General features: G+C 36.6%; 1 protein-coding gene across 3 annotated transcripts in view; it reads left to right on the top strand.

Annotated features, from left to right (window-relative positions):
• The window catches only part of LOC112046827 (uncharacterized), a 246,834-nt gene that overhangs the window by 186,594 nt on the left and 43,756 nt on the right, over positions 1 to 16,484 (top strand). For 2 of the 3 annotated variants that reach the window (XM_052886400.1, XM_052886401.1), the window contains one exon: positions 13,784 to 13,919. In XM_052886400.1, the coding sequence (XP_052742360.1) occupies positions 13,884 to 13,919 (36 nt within the window). In that variant the 5' untranslated portion in view covers positions 13,784 to 13,883. Of the gene's footprint in view, positions 1 to 13,783; positions 13,920 to 16,026; positions 16,424 to 16,484 lie in introns of those variants that run through there. The other variant, XM_024083638.2, reaches the window with a different exon arrangement.

Raw genomic sequence — 16,484 nt, forward strand, 5'->3', positions numbered from 1 at the left:
TACATACCTACAACCCGACATTTTGGCCTGTCTAACATCAACCCCTATTTTTTAATAGCAGTAAGGCAAAACAAGGTTTGCCGGGTCAGTTAGTAATCATATAAAATGAGGATGGTCTAGCTATTACAGGCCATAAAGACACATCGCTTCGGCATGCGACGTACGCGACCGGCGTCGCGGCGCCGGCGCTACGGTTATGAGCTATTGTACGACCGGCTAACGCTGCATATCCGCCGAATTCTGCGCCGCATACCGACGCGATGTCGACGACGATATCTTAAGCTGGCCACACACGATCAAGTTTGATGACAAGTCTGCAGGACGTTGAGGGATGTGGGCAGTGAACAAAACGAGTGTGATTTAGACTACACGCACGACTGGAGTAAAACTTCTTTGGTTCTCCCTCTCAATGTCCGTTCGTGTCAAAATATCGAAATATGTTTATGTGTATGGAGACCATACCGACGGTAAACATGATTGTATGTCGCTGGCATTATATACGCCGCATGGCGCGAGACCTATCCTTAATCTATGCTAATATTTTTAATCGTTATCAACCCATACACGGCTCACTGCTGAGCTCCAGTCTCCTCTCAGAATGAGAGGAGTTAGGCCAATAGTCCACCACGCTGGCCCAATGCGGATTGGCAGACTTCACACACGCAAAGAATTAAGATATTCTCTGGCGTGCAGGTTTCCTCACGATGTTTTCCTTCACCGTTTGAGACACGTGATATTTAATTTCTTAAAATGCACACAACTGAAAAGTTGGAGGTGCATGCCCCGGACCGGATTCGAACCCACACCCTCCGGAATTGGAGGCAGAGGTCATATCCACTGGGCTATCACGTCTCTCAATATCTATACCTAAATAAAATAAACCTGCTGCTAATCGAGCACGTTTGACCAATTCTTAGTTTCATTTTTGTTAAGACACAAGGCAGTTTCGTATGGGGAAAAATTTAAATTATATGCGATGAAAAAATAAAATGAACACCTTTCTTTTTCATACTATGCAAGCATTTCATAATCTACTATTACCATACAAATATATTATTTCACGATTGTGAAAGAATTTCTCATCAATCAATATTAACTTTCGGCTACAATTTTGGCGGATGTACATAATCTTATCATTTGCAACGTATAGACATGTAGGATTATATTAATTCTTGTATTAACACTTAAGAAATTTAAAAAAATGCTCACTCATTCTGAAAATTATATGAAAGAATTAACGTAACTCAATTATCATAGCTTGTATGTCTTACGTAAGTCTATTTTTTATATTTTGACGATTTTTTTTGTAATTTTAATTATTTCGGATAATGTGCCCCACATCGACCCAGGATTCGAACCTAGGATTCCGTGATCCAAAGCCACAGACTGAACCAATGAGGCAGTAAAAACAAAATAATATTTACATAATATAATTAAGAATTTCATAGTATTTTGTTAAACGTGTCTCGCGTGGACAAATAAGCTAACACCTAATGGCGCCTAATTTAATTAAATATTTGAAAATTCTTAAATGTTGTTGAATAGGTTTTACATTTTAAACATTCAAATGTGTCAAATCAAATAAGGTTTATTACTAACAAAACAGTAAGTTTTTACGAGTAAATATAATTAACAAGCGTTTAATTTGTAAAAATACCGAAAAAGGCAAAATTTTCTTATAGAACAATTTTTTCTTCAAACAGAGTGTTCTTTTTAGGGTTTTTAGGGTGCGTGCAAAATGGGGAACGCTTATAGGTGTTCATTTACACGAGCGGCAGCTGCTACCGACGACTGCAGTCAGCGACTTCTCGGTGGCAGCCAACGGGAGTCGACTTCAGTCGGCGACCACTGTCAACAGCCGCCGAGAATCGCCTGCAGACGGCGACGCCGTCGCCTGCCGCCGATACGTCGCCGACTACAGTCCACTGCGGTCGCCAGTAGAGTTGCCGCTTGTGTAAATGAACCATAAGATCATTTGCGTCAAATTTGTCCGTCTGTCAACTCACCGTCAATTTTCTCCTCTATCAATTCCTGTGAACTAATCGTAGATATGTACGGTGAATAGATGAAATCTTAATATTTAAAGTAAAGAAAAAACTTTTGCAAACTGCATAGTGTTATCGATACATTTTTTTTAGATTCAAACACTGTCCACGTTACGTAACCTTCCCTTCATTAGGGGTTTCGATATTTGCTACTCCCCACGTCCATAAACGCGCTGCGGACGTGACTTGACCGTGTGTGGCCAGCGATACAACAGAAGTGCATAATCCAAATTTAGTAATTCAATAATAACAAAACAAGAACATCGAACACACAATCAAAACAAATATATCGACGATTGAATTACGAATTACCCTCAATTTTTAACTGGGCTGCGAGCGAATCGGTGAAATATTATCAGAAATATTTATTGTACGTGACGTTTAAGTAAACAAATCGCTGAAGTATTATGATTGTACGAGCGTTGGATTAATTTTTGATTTGCCTTTAAACATTTTTGAGATTTTTGGTTTTATTTTTATTACTTAAACAAAAATCCGTAACAAATGAACTGAAGAACAATTTATTACTATATAAACTAAAAGCCTGGCAATAACCAGGCAGTATATTTTATGACCCCCACAATCTATAGTAATATTACAAATGTAAAAGTGTATGTCTGTTTTTTGTCCGTCTTTCACGACAAAACGGAGCGACGAAATGACGTGGAGATAGTTGAAAGGTTGGGGGGTGGATGCTTGTATGGAGCATTTTAGGGTAGGGGTAGGGGTAGGGTAGGGTAAAGGTAGGGTAGGTAAGGAACAAGCGCACATAAGTCAAAGCGAAGCTTGACCGGGTCCGCTAGTAAAATAATAATTTTGTAGAAAGTTGGAGGTGCATACCCCGGACTGGATTCGAACCTACGCCCTCCGAATCGAAGGCAGAGGTCATATCCACTGGACTGTCGCGGCTTACCATATAGTATGATATAAATAGGAAAATGATTATGGTTATTATAATTATAGTAATTTTAAGCCGAATTGGAGCAGCATGAAGGGATCTAAGCACTATATTCCCTCTTTTATAGTTCTAAGGGTTAAAACAGGCTGATACTGATTAAATAAATTTTAAGCTCTTTTAAGTCTTGAATTCCCACGAGATCTTTATCTGACCATTTATCTAGACCTTAGTTTATATGAATTGTGTATTACGTGTTACTAACCTTTACATCTACAGAAAATATGTAATTAGGTATACATTACAATAGATAACTTATTGCTCGTTTTGACATTAAATATGATTAAGTGCTGCCAATTATAATAACCTTTAGGTGAAATAAAACTTAGTAGGTATAATGAATTATTGACTACGTTTCAATTACGAATTATGAATTAAATAATTTAAAGCTTAATTTCAAATTTATAACCAAAATCGACAAGAAGGAACAGCTTGAATTTAGGCTATCATTATGAAACAAAATTTTCCGCCGCATCTATGGTCTATTCGCGGTTAGCACAAAAAATATTTCATCCACGATGAAAACTTAGGCTTAGGCTTAATCTTTCATTGTGCGTGCCCATTTTCTTAGATAAGTACAGAGGAGCCTTGTTAGCCCAGTGGATATGACCTCTGACTCCGATACCGGAGGGTGTGTATTCGAATCCGGCCCGGGGCATGCACCTCCAAATTTTCAGTTTGGTGAATTTTAAGAAATTAAGTATCACATGTCTCAAACAGTGAAGGACAAACATCGTGAGGAAACCTGCATACCAGAGAGTTTTCTTAATTCTTTGCGTGTGTGAAGTCTGCCTATCCGCAATGGGCCAGCGTGGTGGACTATTGGCTTAACCCCTCTGATTCTGAGAGGAGACTCGAACTCAGCAGTGAGCCGATTATGAGTTGATAATGATGAAATGGTTAAGGATAACTGACTATACTCGTCAGTTATCCTTAAAACATTATATGTCATCGAGAACTTTTTTATATACTTGTAAAAAAGAAGAATCTCACCACGAATTTTCCTCCTCGAAGAGATTACGCAGCATTTTCGCTGAACGCTACCAGGCTGCATCACTTTTCCGACATTTCCAATAAATACATTTCAACCGATTTGCTACTTGAACTTGAACACTAAGCTTTGACAAACTCAGGTAACTTAATTAATAATTTATTCATAATTTTTTTTTAAGACACTAACTAATTTTAATGATTTTTACTTTTGAATGTTACGTAAACTCAAAAACTACTGGACCGATTTAAAAAAATCTTTCGCCAGTAAAAAACTACATTATCAGAGAGCAACAAACGGTAACGAAACCGTCCAAGGCGTCCGCTAGTATAAAATAAGTAGTAATCAGTGTGTTTGTTTTATCCCCATCACGCTTCTATTCAGGGAAACATAAAGTAAACTGCAAGCAGACATTGCATTTTTCGGACATCTCCAAAGAGGACCCCTCTACGAGTTTCCTAGGTTGATCTCCACGAGGACGACAGCGACGTAAATGGGTGGACGATAATAAGGAGTGAACGTGAACTAGTGAGTGAATATTTCAAGTGATCGGCAAAGTTTTCTCCATCTGACCATCAAACTTCAGTTTGAAGAGAGCACCTGATGATGATGATAGTAAGTTTCTGTTCAAAGACATTCAGAGTAAACACAGCTCAGTCAATATTCGTCAAACACATAATCTAGTATAGAAACACATTCGCTATCGGGCAAATTAATCTTACGCCGGCGCCGCGCTCTTGACATCTCATATTAATAGTCACTCCCGTTCCAATCATTTATTTAGCACAAACGTACAGAGTGTAAAATTAATTAACTTATCATAAACAGTCGCTTATTGAATGCAATATTGTTATTTATTGACCCACAGTCCTTGGCAGGTCGTGCGGTGTTAGTACCACGTGTTGACTTGAAAATTCTAAATTCATTTATTTCAAGTAGGCTTAGTTTACAAGCACTTATTCTGTAAAGTTATAGCGTTGTGACTTCGTTCGTTTCTATGGCAACTTCGTTGTTAGTGACATTTTAACTTTGGTATACTATAAACATAAAGTTCAAATTCAAATTAAACGTGTTATTGGCGAACAGTTCGTCGATAAATGTAAAATAGTGGAATAGCACCCTAGGTTTGTTTTTAGTGACTAGTGAGTCACCGGTTCTGGAGGCAGAATGCAAGGCAAGAAGTGTATATGATGATGATGAAAGCATTATCATCATCATTTTATATAATAAGTATTGTTATAAGACCTCTCTTTAATAATATATTATTAAATAAAGAACCCAGGACCTCTTTGGTCCCTCTGATGCACTTATTTAATTTTTGGCTGGCTTCGACCGTGGCTAGGTTACCACCCTAGCGACAAAGACGTATCGCCAAGCTATTTTGCGTTCCGGTACGGTGTGTGAATTTTCATGCTCCTCCTAACAAGTTAGCCCGCTTGGATTTAGATTGTATCATCACTTACCATCTGGTGAGATTGTAGTCAAGGGCTAACTTGTAAAGAATAAAAAAAAATATGCTGGCCTAACTTCTAATCTGCTTTGAACACGAGGCGTATGGCTGAGAAGTATATAAAAACATATTAACCTGGGCAATACAGATTGATGCAACTTCAGTGCATACTCGAAGTTTACCACAGAAGTTTAAAATACAGAACCTCCTATAGTAAAGTTGATCAAAAATATTCATCGTACTAAAAGGCTATAGCTCATATATATACTAAAATGAGCTCAGAAACAAGCCTAACACGGAAAAACTTAATATGACTGCGTTCTCCTGTTATCTTATTGATGGCGCATTAATGATCCGAGACATTCTGTACCTGTTTGTGTACACTCATACAATGTCATCAATCTATCAACGTCAATGGACCTATCAGCGGTGTGTTTGATTTAGATTTGAAATATTTAAATGCTATAACATTGCTTCCTTGCAGTTGTAAATCTTGCTTGCAGAGAACTGCAAGTATTGGAAAAGAAACTCCAAAACACGGGATCAGTTTAATTTTAATAAAAAAACACCCTGTTTAATTTATTCAAACCATAATATCAGTGTTTCATAAATATTTGTCATAATCTTCTTTTAAATATGTGCTTCCGCACACACTTCTGCACTATAATATCTCCTGCTTGCATGGTCAATATCAACATGAGCTTGGCCACCATGGCCGAAATAAAGTTCGGTCGGGAGCGTATATTAAAACGCGATAAACATCAGGCAAGGCTCAAATGCCTCGCTGTTGAGTTTTGTTTCAAGCTATTCTTCTTCTTCTTACCTGTGAACTAGTATTCAAAATCTCAAGATATTCGGTTTAGTAATAAATAAATCTACACTCGCATTCGTAGGATAGCACCTTTTACGCCATCGCGTCAAAAATACCAAATAAATTATGTCATAACAAATTTATCAAAATATCGCGATTAACCAATTATAACAATTTATTGAAATATGGAATCAATGAAATGAAATCAGATAAAATATGTTATCACTAGTCACTATCGTAAACACTGTTATCAACTAATAATTACCTACTTACTAGTAGGTAACTGCTGGGGGCAGGCCTGTCACAGAAATACTAGATAGTATATTTTTTAAACTAGATTAGATTACAGTCACGACACGACCGCATGGTCATTACCTACGAGTACGCCACAGGGGTGCGATTCCACTATTCTACATTCATCGACGAACTTTTCGCCTATAACACGTCTTAGTCGAATCTGAACTTTATGTTTATAGAATGCCAAAAATGTCACTAACAACGACGTTGCCATGGAAACGATCGATGTTGCAGCGATGTAACTTGACATAATGCAGGGGCAGGGGTTCTATTCTAAGCACCTTCTAAGCTAGCGCGCTTTACTGTAGGTAGTATCTTGGTGCACCATTAGACATTGAGATAGACAGTGCATATAATATGTGCTACGTTAGTGCATGTGCACATTATTTGTACGCCACTATTATAGCGCGTTTTACCTTTGGCCACATCTACACTTACCATCAAATGAGATCGTGGTGAAACGAGCCTATTTCATAAAAAAAAAACTAGACAAGTTCGAGTCGGGTTCGCCCACCGACGTTTCTGTACAAAGGATCATAAATAAATAGTTCAAGAATCGAATTGCTCAATGTTTGCCGAAATTTTTTCGAATTTCAGACCACTTGTTTTTCTAATTTTTAATAATAATTATCATAATTAAGTATAGTTTGAGCTTTTTTTTGTATATTACTTGCTAAAAATCAAAATATGCATTTTTTACTGAATGGCCGCATCTTTTTTTACGTAAATTTGGATATTTTTTTTTCACAACTTCATGGGACCATAGACCTGAGTTTACGGTTTATATTTCAACGTTATACCTTTACGTATTCCAGAAGTAAAGTCAGACAGACGAACGGATAACGGTGATATAAGGGTTTTCTTTTGCAAAATCTGCCAATAATACAAGTCAGACATTGATCCTACTACCGTCGACATTAGCATAACACCGCGTAGGACGTGGCTTATGCTAATACCCTGTCGTTCTCATGTCCCTATGAGTTCCTGCCATAGCACCAGTGGCGTAGCGTGCCGTGAAGGGGCCTGTATCAAAATTAGTTAGGAGGTCCAAATTAACGGTAAATTTTTCACAAGAGAAACCAAAAATGACAGTGACTTAACCAATATAGAATGTTTCCTACTTTAGGGCGCACGCTTAACCATAGACAAAAAGATATTGTGGATTCATCATCATCATTATCATATATCAGCCGATTGACGTCCACTGCAGGACATAGGCCTTTTGTAGTGACTTCCAAACATCACGATACTGAGCCACCTGCATCCAGCTAATCCCTTCGACTCGCTTGATGTCGTCAGTCCACCTGGTGGGGAGTCGAACAACACTGCGCTTACTAGTGCGGGGTCACCATTCCAGCACTTTGGGACCCCAACGTCCATCGGCCTCTTCAAACCATGTGCCCCGCCCATTGCCACTTCGAAGAGTGACTTTGGTTCTTCTGCGGATCTCCTCATTGTGGATTACCTACATTTTACTAATGTTTGTTTTCACATGTAAGGGGCCGCTCTAGTCGGGGGCCCCGTATCATTGATATGGCTGTAGCTCCGCCCCTGCATAGCACGGGTGCAGTTTATGGGTCCGGACGTCTGTGGATAAGATTGTGTTGACTTATTTTATCCCGACATGGGAACGGTTCCTGCAAACGTGAAACATATTGCAGAATGTGTTTATGAGGGTAATATTCAATCGGTTTTAGTACCTATTGTTATAAATTCCTCGTCGGTTCAGTGGTTAGTGGACAGACAATTTTGATGTCCTGGGTTCAAGTCCTGATTGAAGAGAACCTAGGATTGATAAAGGCTTACTAGAGGAATTGCATATTGAGCCTGCTTTGATGAAGTTAATTTGTCTTTTATTTGTAGTCAATCTTTTTTAGCTTTAGCTACTGAAAAGCTTAAAGTTCGTGAAGCTATAAATAACTCTTTCAGTAGGTTTCAGTAGCTAAAATTCAAAAGAATAGCTGAAACATTGTACCAAAGTTTACCGAGTCAGCAAGTGACTTAATATTAGCTTCAGGGTTTTAGGCTCTAGATGTTCGATTTTGTTTATTTCTACTGTATCAGCCTTTGCAAGTAGGGAAAAACGGAAGATTTCATAAAAATACCTGGCTTTGTTGCTGCATTTCCAAAATATTTTCAGCTGAAGTTTACAATTCTACTGGAACTAAATTCAATTGCAAATAGATTAATATCAATTTTAATTTATTTTTTTACACTCGGAGCATCAAACAATATAGAAATGACACAGAAATTCGCCACATCGAATGTCCCGTCCACTACTCACAGTTTTTCCATTGAAAAATACGCTAACGCTAAAAACTACTATCGATATCTATATCACAATATGTTAGCGAGGCGCCAATCTGATGTGATACGGCCGATAGCTCGCGAGCTATGCAAATACCTGATCCGTATCCATAATTGATCAGCTCAAATGCTTTATGCTCTTTATTACTGACATTGAGCTCGTTAGCTATTTAAATGTATGTAACTTGCATATCATATGGTAATATGCGCATATAACAATGCAAGAAACATTGCTATAATGGTATAATGCTGGCGTTACACGATGGGTCAACGCTTGCTCATCAAATAATCGGTCATTTTCAATCATTTCATTTCTTGTATGTGGCACGGCACTACTATTACAATATCATTCAATCACATTCAATCACTAATTCCCTCGTTCCTAATATCTATATTTTGAGTCAGAAACCCACAAAACGGTCAAGTGAAAACTTAGATTAAACTAAGGTCGAAGGCTAAACTTTCATTTACACAAACATAAAAGAAATAATGCTTTCATTTACACATGCTTCACAACAAGCCAGTGATCACAACAGTCCATCAAGTGTGCCGTTAAAATGATGGATCAATAATCATTAAATGTTCAAGCTCTAAGGTTTATTGCTGTTCCTCCAACCAGCTCAATGCTTCACAAATTGCAAAATTAAAGAGAAGTTCTGCACGCCGTATGTATGTATGACGTCTGACTTCTATGGTAAGGCTTTGCACACGCATCGTAAGCGTAATATATTTAGGGTTATTAAAAAAGATATCTTTTTCTTTTTTTTATACTTGCCGCTGGATGCTGGCGGCTCGAGACCGTTTTGTTTGGAAGTCCATGCAAGAGACCTATGTCCAATAATCCAGTTATACATTAAATAAATAAAGAAATAAATATAATTAAGATTGGTTGTCGTTTTTCCAAACACATAACTTGCAGTGATTCTACAAGCGGTTTCTTTTGTATATGAAATTAAGTTTATCAACGTAGGATAAAACTAGAAAAAATAAATAATGGTAAATATTTTGTGAGCCGTGATAGCCCAGTGGATATGACCTCTGCCTCCGATTTCAGAGGGTGTGGGTTCTAATCCGGTCCGGGGCATGCACCTCCAACTTTTCAGTTGTGTGCATTTTAAGAAATTAAATATCACGTGTCTCAATCGATGAAAGAAAACATCGTGAGGAAACCTGCATACCAGAGAATTTCTTAATTATCTGCGTGTGTGAAGTCTGCCAATCCGCATTGGGCCAGCATGGTGGACTATTGGCCTAACCCCTCTCATTCTGAGAGGAGACTCGAGCTCAGCAGTGAGCCGTATATGGGTTGATAACGACGAAATATTTTGTAGTTTTTTTCGATTTAGTACGTTTTTAACACGAACTGTAGTAATTTTATTATTACCTTTGATTTTATTCGCGAAGGCAAAATTGCCAATTCTTCACAAATCTCTAAAGTAACTGGCAAACGCAAATTGAAAGTACGAAATCAATTTTGTTGTCGGCCGCAATGATTGCCTACTCGTACTAATTGGCGCAAGCAGTTCATTACCATCATTCATCAGCGTTTCATAACCCATTAGTTCGGCTTCGGTAATTACAGATTACCGGCGGTAAACAGTTTTGAACCCTCCACTAGTTAGACGTCAATAATCGCTAACATTAATCATGGTTGTATTTACACGGGGCAAGCGTTGATGGACAAATTGGAAAATAATTCGTTACGTTTAAATTTTTCAATAAAGGCAATGCCTCATTAGTGAATTGTGTTGCGTCGTCGCAAGGATCAATGCATGTAGCCACACCTGCGTTGCAACGACGCACGCAGAGCAAGAGACGCACGACGAACGTGTCGGTCAGTCTCAACAATGCAAACAAAAGAAATGAGCATTGTTCGTTCATCCGTTAAAACGAATTGCTCTTAGCATTGCTCTTAGCCGTTCTGTCCGCCAGATTTGATGACAAACTCCGGTTTTCTGCCACAGCGATGCGAAGGCGTTGAATGTGAATGAATGAATGAATGCCTGCCCAGCGTGTTTAGTATCGTGCATAACCGTGGCCTTTGTTCAGCAGTGGATTTCTATCTGCTGATAATAATGATGATAATTCTAGTTCGAAGCAATTTAGCTTACTTCTTTAAGTTATTTGCTTGATACAATTTCATATTTGGATTGCAAAATTATATGAATAATATTATGGCTTTATTAGAATAATGTGAAATAGTGTATCTAAGATTATTAAATTTACAACAATAACGGGTAACAAACGGCATGTTTTGCAAGTGCTCATTCTTCTAAATCTATGATGTTTTATTTATTTTGGAATTCTTCAATGGTGTTATAATCATTATTTTTAATACTGAAATGCACGTTTGTAATAATTTTCGAAAACGTGAACTCTTGATTAGATACAACCGATACAATAATTAGCTTATTATAATTCTCAATCACACAAATTAGCGAACTAATAATCTGTGACATCATCAAACAACATTCCAACAATATAATTGGTAATTGATTAAGTACATTTTTGTAATCATTTAGAGGCGCGACACACTCGTGGAACATTCGGCGCCGAAAGTTTAGTTGCATACGCAGTGAATTTCCAAATATCCTAGACCAATAGACGTAATATGCGACCCACGACACAAATCTCGTGAAGAGAATGAGATATAGACGACAAATAGCGCTGAACCGGAAATATCGTTGCAATATGACAAAAGAAAGAGCGATATTTCCGGTATGTATCCTTTTATCTTCACAAGATTTGTCGTGGGTCGCATGACGACACTTTGTTATGACATGTCAATTTAAGTATATGAAAAACATTCTGCGACATTGCAACGTAATGTAACGTACTAATGGGGATTCAATCTAATGCGCTGAACTACCCTCTAGCTCCCTGACCCACTGTTTGGCGCGAATAATGCTACGTAAAACAGAAACTAGGTACGAGTACTTGTACATATGTTTTCTGTGGTACGAGTATCTACGATAATAATGGGGATGATGACTAGGTTTGAATTTTTATGATACATTCGGGTAAATAAGGTCAATGTTAACTGATTTATACATAAAAAGCAAATATTGTCTGGATATTTGCAAAATAAATGAGATTATAAAATTTCAAAATCTATTAAAAATATTTTATCGTAATTAGATAAAAATTCATACAGGTTTAGCTTCCTTACATTAAATGTGTCATTTTTTAATATATGAACTATAAACATAAACACACAAATAACAAAGATATTAGTAATTTTGTTTGAACGCACATACAAATCTAACGATCATTACATTGCCTACGACGTCATTAATTCGTGCTATTTTGTATGGAGCGTTTTTCAGGGATCCGCGAGAGCGCCGCAAATGACCCTTTAAATCCCTGTAGCTCCGAAAGTAATGATTGCAGCCACCCTGTTCCTTTTACAAAATTGCTTTACTATTAGTATTCTCTTAATTTATATACAATTTTAAAAACTGTCATCATCCCTATTCAACCGCTTAATTACCGGCGCCGAACACTCCGCGTGTGTGTCATGACACTTAGCGCCAACTGTTCTATACAATCACGATATTAATCGTCCACGATTAGATGATCATTGATAATATTAAGTGGAAAAATATGTTATATATTTACATATACCTACTCATATTCATTTTCATGAGATTAGTTTTTTCTCTAAACAAACAATTTACTCAATAGTCAATGCATTAAAATTTAAGCTCGCGCGTTTATGATGAAAAAAATTAACCACATATTTTTATTTACATGCGAAAACATTTATAAGTTACAATGGAAAAACTTTTACGAACGAACTCCAAAAACAAGATGTTATAATCTGAATATCTTATTTTTAATTTATGATATTAAGATCATAATATCTTATATTAAAAACTAATAATTTATTGCCCAATATTGGGCAATATTAGCCCAATGTTTTAATACGTTTCATTTATTATGTTTGGTGATACCTAATGAGATCAAGTCAAAGTCAAAATCAGCGAGAATTTTCATTTATTTTGAATCGTTATCATGCATTTGTTACCTTTTTTAATATTTTATACATTATAGCAATCGATTACATTATACCTAAATGAATTTAAGCAAGTCATGGATAAATAAACATAATGCCTATATCCTATATCGTCATAAATTCCTGAAAAAATGTACCAATTCATCAATATACTTGATATATGACTCATAATACAACTATTTCAGTTCATACTGCGATTAGCGGAGGCGCCACCACTGTACATAGATAAGAAAATCAGTTATAAACACTTTGCAAACAGATTATCTCTGTAACCTATATAAAAATACAAACAAATATAACCTCAATAACCAATTCCCTAAACACTAAAGTACCGTGTAAGTTTATCGACAAATATCATGTTTAATTTCACTTTCGTATTCAACGGAGGTGTGTAATTTTGGTGACGTCACAAAGATTACTTTTTATTCAGAATATTTCAATTTTCAGTTTACTAAAATGTCGTAATTTTTTACTCGGTACTCGATTTTGTGAACTTTATACCTGTTTATCAATTTTGATAGCGATTATAGTAGGCACATTTTTGTAACATGAAATAATATTTTTAAGTACTTTCGGAAGTTAACACAGAAATATTTCTAATATCTAAGATAATTTTATACCTATCTACAGTAGAAAATATTATTTAGGTACCTATAATAGTCATCGTTTGCATGTCCTTTAAGGGCATATTTATAATAATAATAACTTTAAATAGCTTAAAAAACTAAAAAACACGTTTTTAGCACTCACTAAAAAAGTGGAGACAAATGAAAGTTTTTATTCAGTTTTAATAAGCGAGTTTATTTATTGATAACTGTCTTTGCGACAATCTGTGCCAGCCTTTTCAGACTAAAAAGTACTATACATTGTTTGTCACAGTGTGTCAATCTTACAGTAGGCAACTTGTTGCAGGTGCGCGATGTGGCGACGGCGGTAGAGGGCCGGAAGGCGGCCGGACGGGGCTCACGCGCGCCCCTCCGCCCGCCTGCCCCCAGTAGCGACCTGCGCTACTATGCTCATGGCAAGCGCCCTGTCCACTTTGCTCGCGGTGAGTATGAATTATTTTTTTTTTTATTCAAGGACAAGCTAGCCCTTCACTGCTATCTCACCAGCCCTGCATTATGTAAAGTTACACCGCTATGACACCGTTCGTTTCCATGACAACTTCGTTGTTCATGACATAAACATAAAGTTCAAATTCGAAGTCGTGTTATAGGGGAAAACTTCGTCGACGAGAGTAAAATAGCGGAATCGCACCCGTGTGTTAAGTAACAATGCATGCAGGCTTATTTATAAGAGGTACAAATTTATTCTACCCATTCCGAAGGTTTTACGAATCGGATCGCTAATAAGCTTGGCAGTTCGTCTTTGCCGTTAACTACAGCCGATGCCTACCATCAGATCAAACCAGAGGCAATTCAGAAAATATAAAATCTTAAATTTATATGAGTTGGACATTAAATCTGTGGCCTTTTTGAGAGCCATATACAACCATCTGCGTCAGAGAGGTTGTTAAAAGCCTATTTTTTTTCTTTTTTTTAAATTTAACATTCCAAGCCGCAAAATTCTTGTGATCCTTCGAGATGTTGAGGCTAGTTTTTAACTCGGCAACCAACTGTCAGATATTAATGGTATTAACTAAAGGATTTTTCTATTTTCCTCATCACTATTTAAAGTACTTAGCTAATTATAAATAAATATCAAACGTAATATATGAACTTCCTTACATAACACTTAAGATAACGGAAATTAAAAACTTATTCAGATTTTCGGTTCGGTTCGTGGTTAAGGTTTGTGGTCTACTTAATAAACAATTAATATTGAATATCGTAAAGGTTTAGATAACGCTGTAATGGTATAATAGCTTGAATTAGAAGCGTTCTATTGATAATTTTTAAGTGTGACGACGTATCGACTGCTCCAATTATATGTAATGGGTTTATAATGGATGCCGCCTTTATTTCACAACACTATCTAGAATTGTTTATGTTGCCACTTTTGAATTTAGAACGCGACTCTCAGGAAATAAGTTTGAACTGTTTGAGTATATATTTGGTGGTCTACTGTATTATTTAGTAACCGCTGTCTGTATCATTTTATTGAGAACCTACAAGATTATCTATGTTGAGAAAAAACACTGTTTATCATTTTTTTTTGTTTTAGCTTTATTTATTTCTTTACAGGTACGGCAAAGGTATTATGCCGTACAGCCATGTCTTCAGTGTGTTCATAACACAATAATAATCATCCGTCGTTGTCCGTCGTTTGGTCAGGTCATTGGTGTTTATACTACCTACTTGTATTATTATTAAACCATTACCATTGTATTTTACAGCACCATAGATTTCTAATATGACCAAACAAACCTAGTTATACAAACATAGACACCTAGGTTAGTTTTAGGTTACCTAAAGTAACCTAACCTAACACAAAACGTCCTTAGATTGCCAATGAAATTATTTTAATATTAAAAGCTAAAATTAAACTGAAATAACATACAGTAGATTTACAAGGAAGAGCCTTTAAATTTTATACCCTGAAAAATAAGCACAAGCGAAACCCAATTAAACTAGAATCTGTATTTTGTTAGAAGATCACGTATCCGCCGGAAGTAACACCGAAAATCCACATAGAGCCTCAATTAGCTGTACGATAAAGGCCCGAACTCAGCGCTCAGTTCTGAGATGAGATGTCAAATGTGTTCGATCCCAACCCGCTAGAGCCTAACAAAGTCTTTCCGAATTATGAAAGGGGAATGAAAATACTGGTCATCTTCTTCTTCTTTCCTGGGCCTTTTCCGCACTTGGCCACAAGGGTTGGCCGTTGTACGTCGTCGTAAATACTGGTCATGTTCAGAAGATCAAAGCAAACATATTAATTTTTCTTGAAAAACAAACCTTTTTCCGTGAGCTACTTACAAATTACTTTAGTTTTCTGAAGTCGGTTAAGAAATATTAATCGTATTAAAATGTAAATAGAAGTGCGAACGTGAAACGTGATTTTTATATTCAGCAAGCGGACAAATCAATAATGGGCAATCAATTGCATACATTACGTACTTTTATCGCGATCGGCATTAACCGTAGACATTCCAAGTGACTAAACACACACGACTAAAACTAAACACACATGAAGTTCTTTAGTTGTACGAGGCGCGATTCCCGCGCCAGTGCAGCGTCGACTTGTAACAGCAACAGTCGTATTTAAAAAGCTAGAAAAAGTTTACCCGTGTCTATGGACGCGTCGGAAAAGCGCGCGCTCACCGCGTTCGATATTTGAAAATTTTGATTTTGCCATGATATTTTTTTTAATTTCGTGCAAGGCTTGGTTACTAGCTCTTTTAGCATTGTGATATTTTTTTATAGCGCACAGATTTAATTATTCAAATATTTCGAATTTTATTAGTGTTTAATGACAATGTGTTTTTATGAAAGTGACTCGAATGTGGTACATTAATGGACTTCAAATGAACGGCCGTGTTAGTTTTAAATTTTATGTATGATTTATTCAAATTCTTGGATAAATTTACTTTTGCTCGTGGCAATTGAAATGGTAAGTTGATTATTTTATCTGAACCACTTAGATATTTAAATGAAAAAAAATTCCTTTTTGA

The sequence above is a fragment of the Bicyclus anynana genome, chromosome 17 (assembly GCF_947172395.1).
Source record: "Bicyclus anynana chromosome 17, ilBicAnyn1.1, whole genome shotgun sequence".
In the NCBI taxonomy this organism is placed as follows: Eukaryota; Metazoa; Arthropoda; class Insecta; order Lepidoptera; family Nymphalidae; genus Bicyclus; species Bicyclus anynana.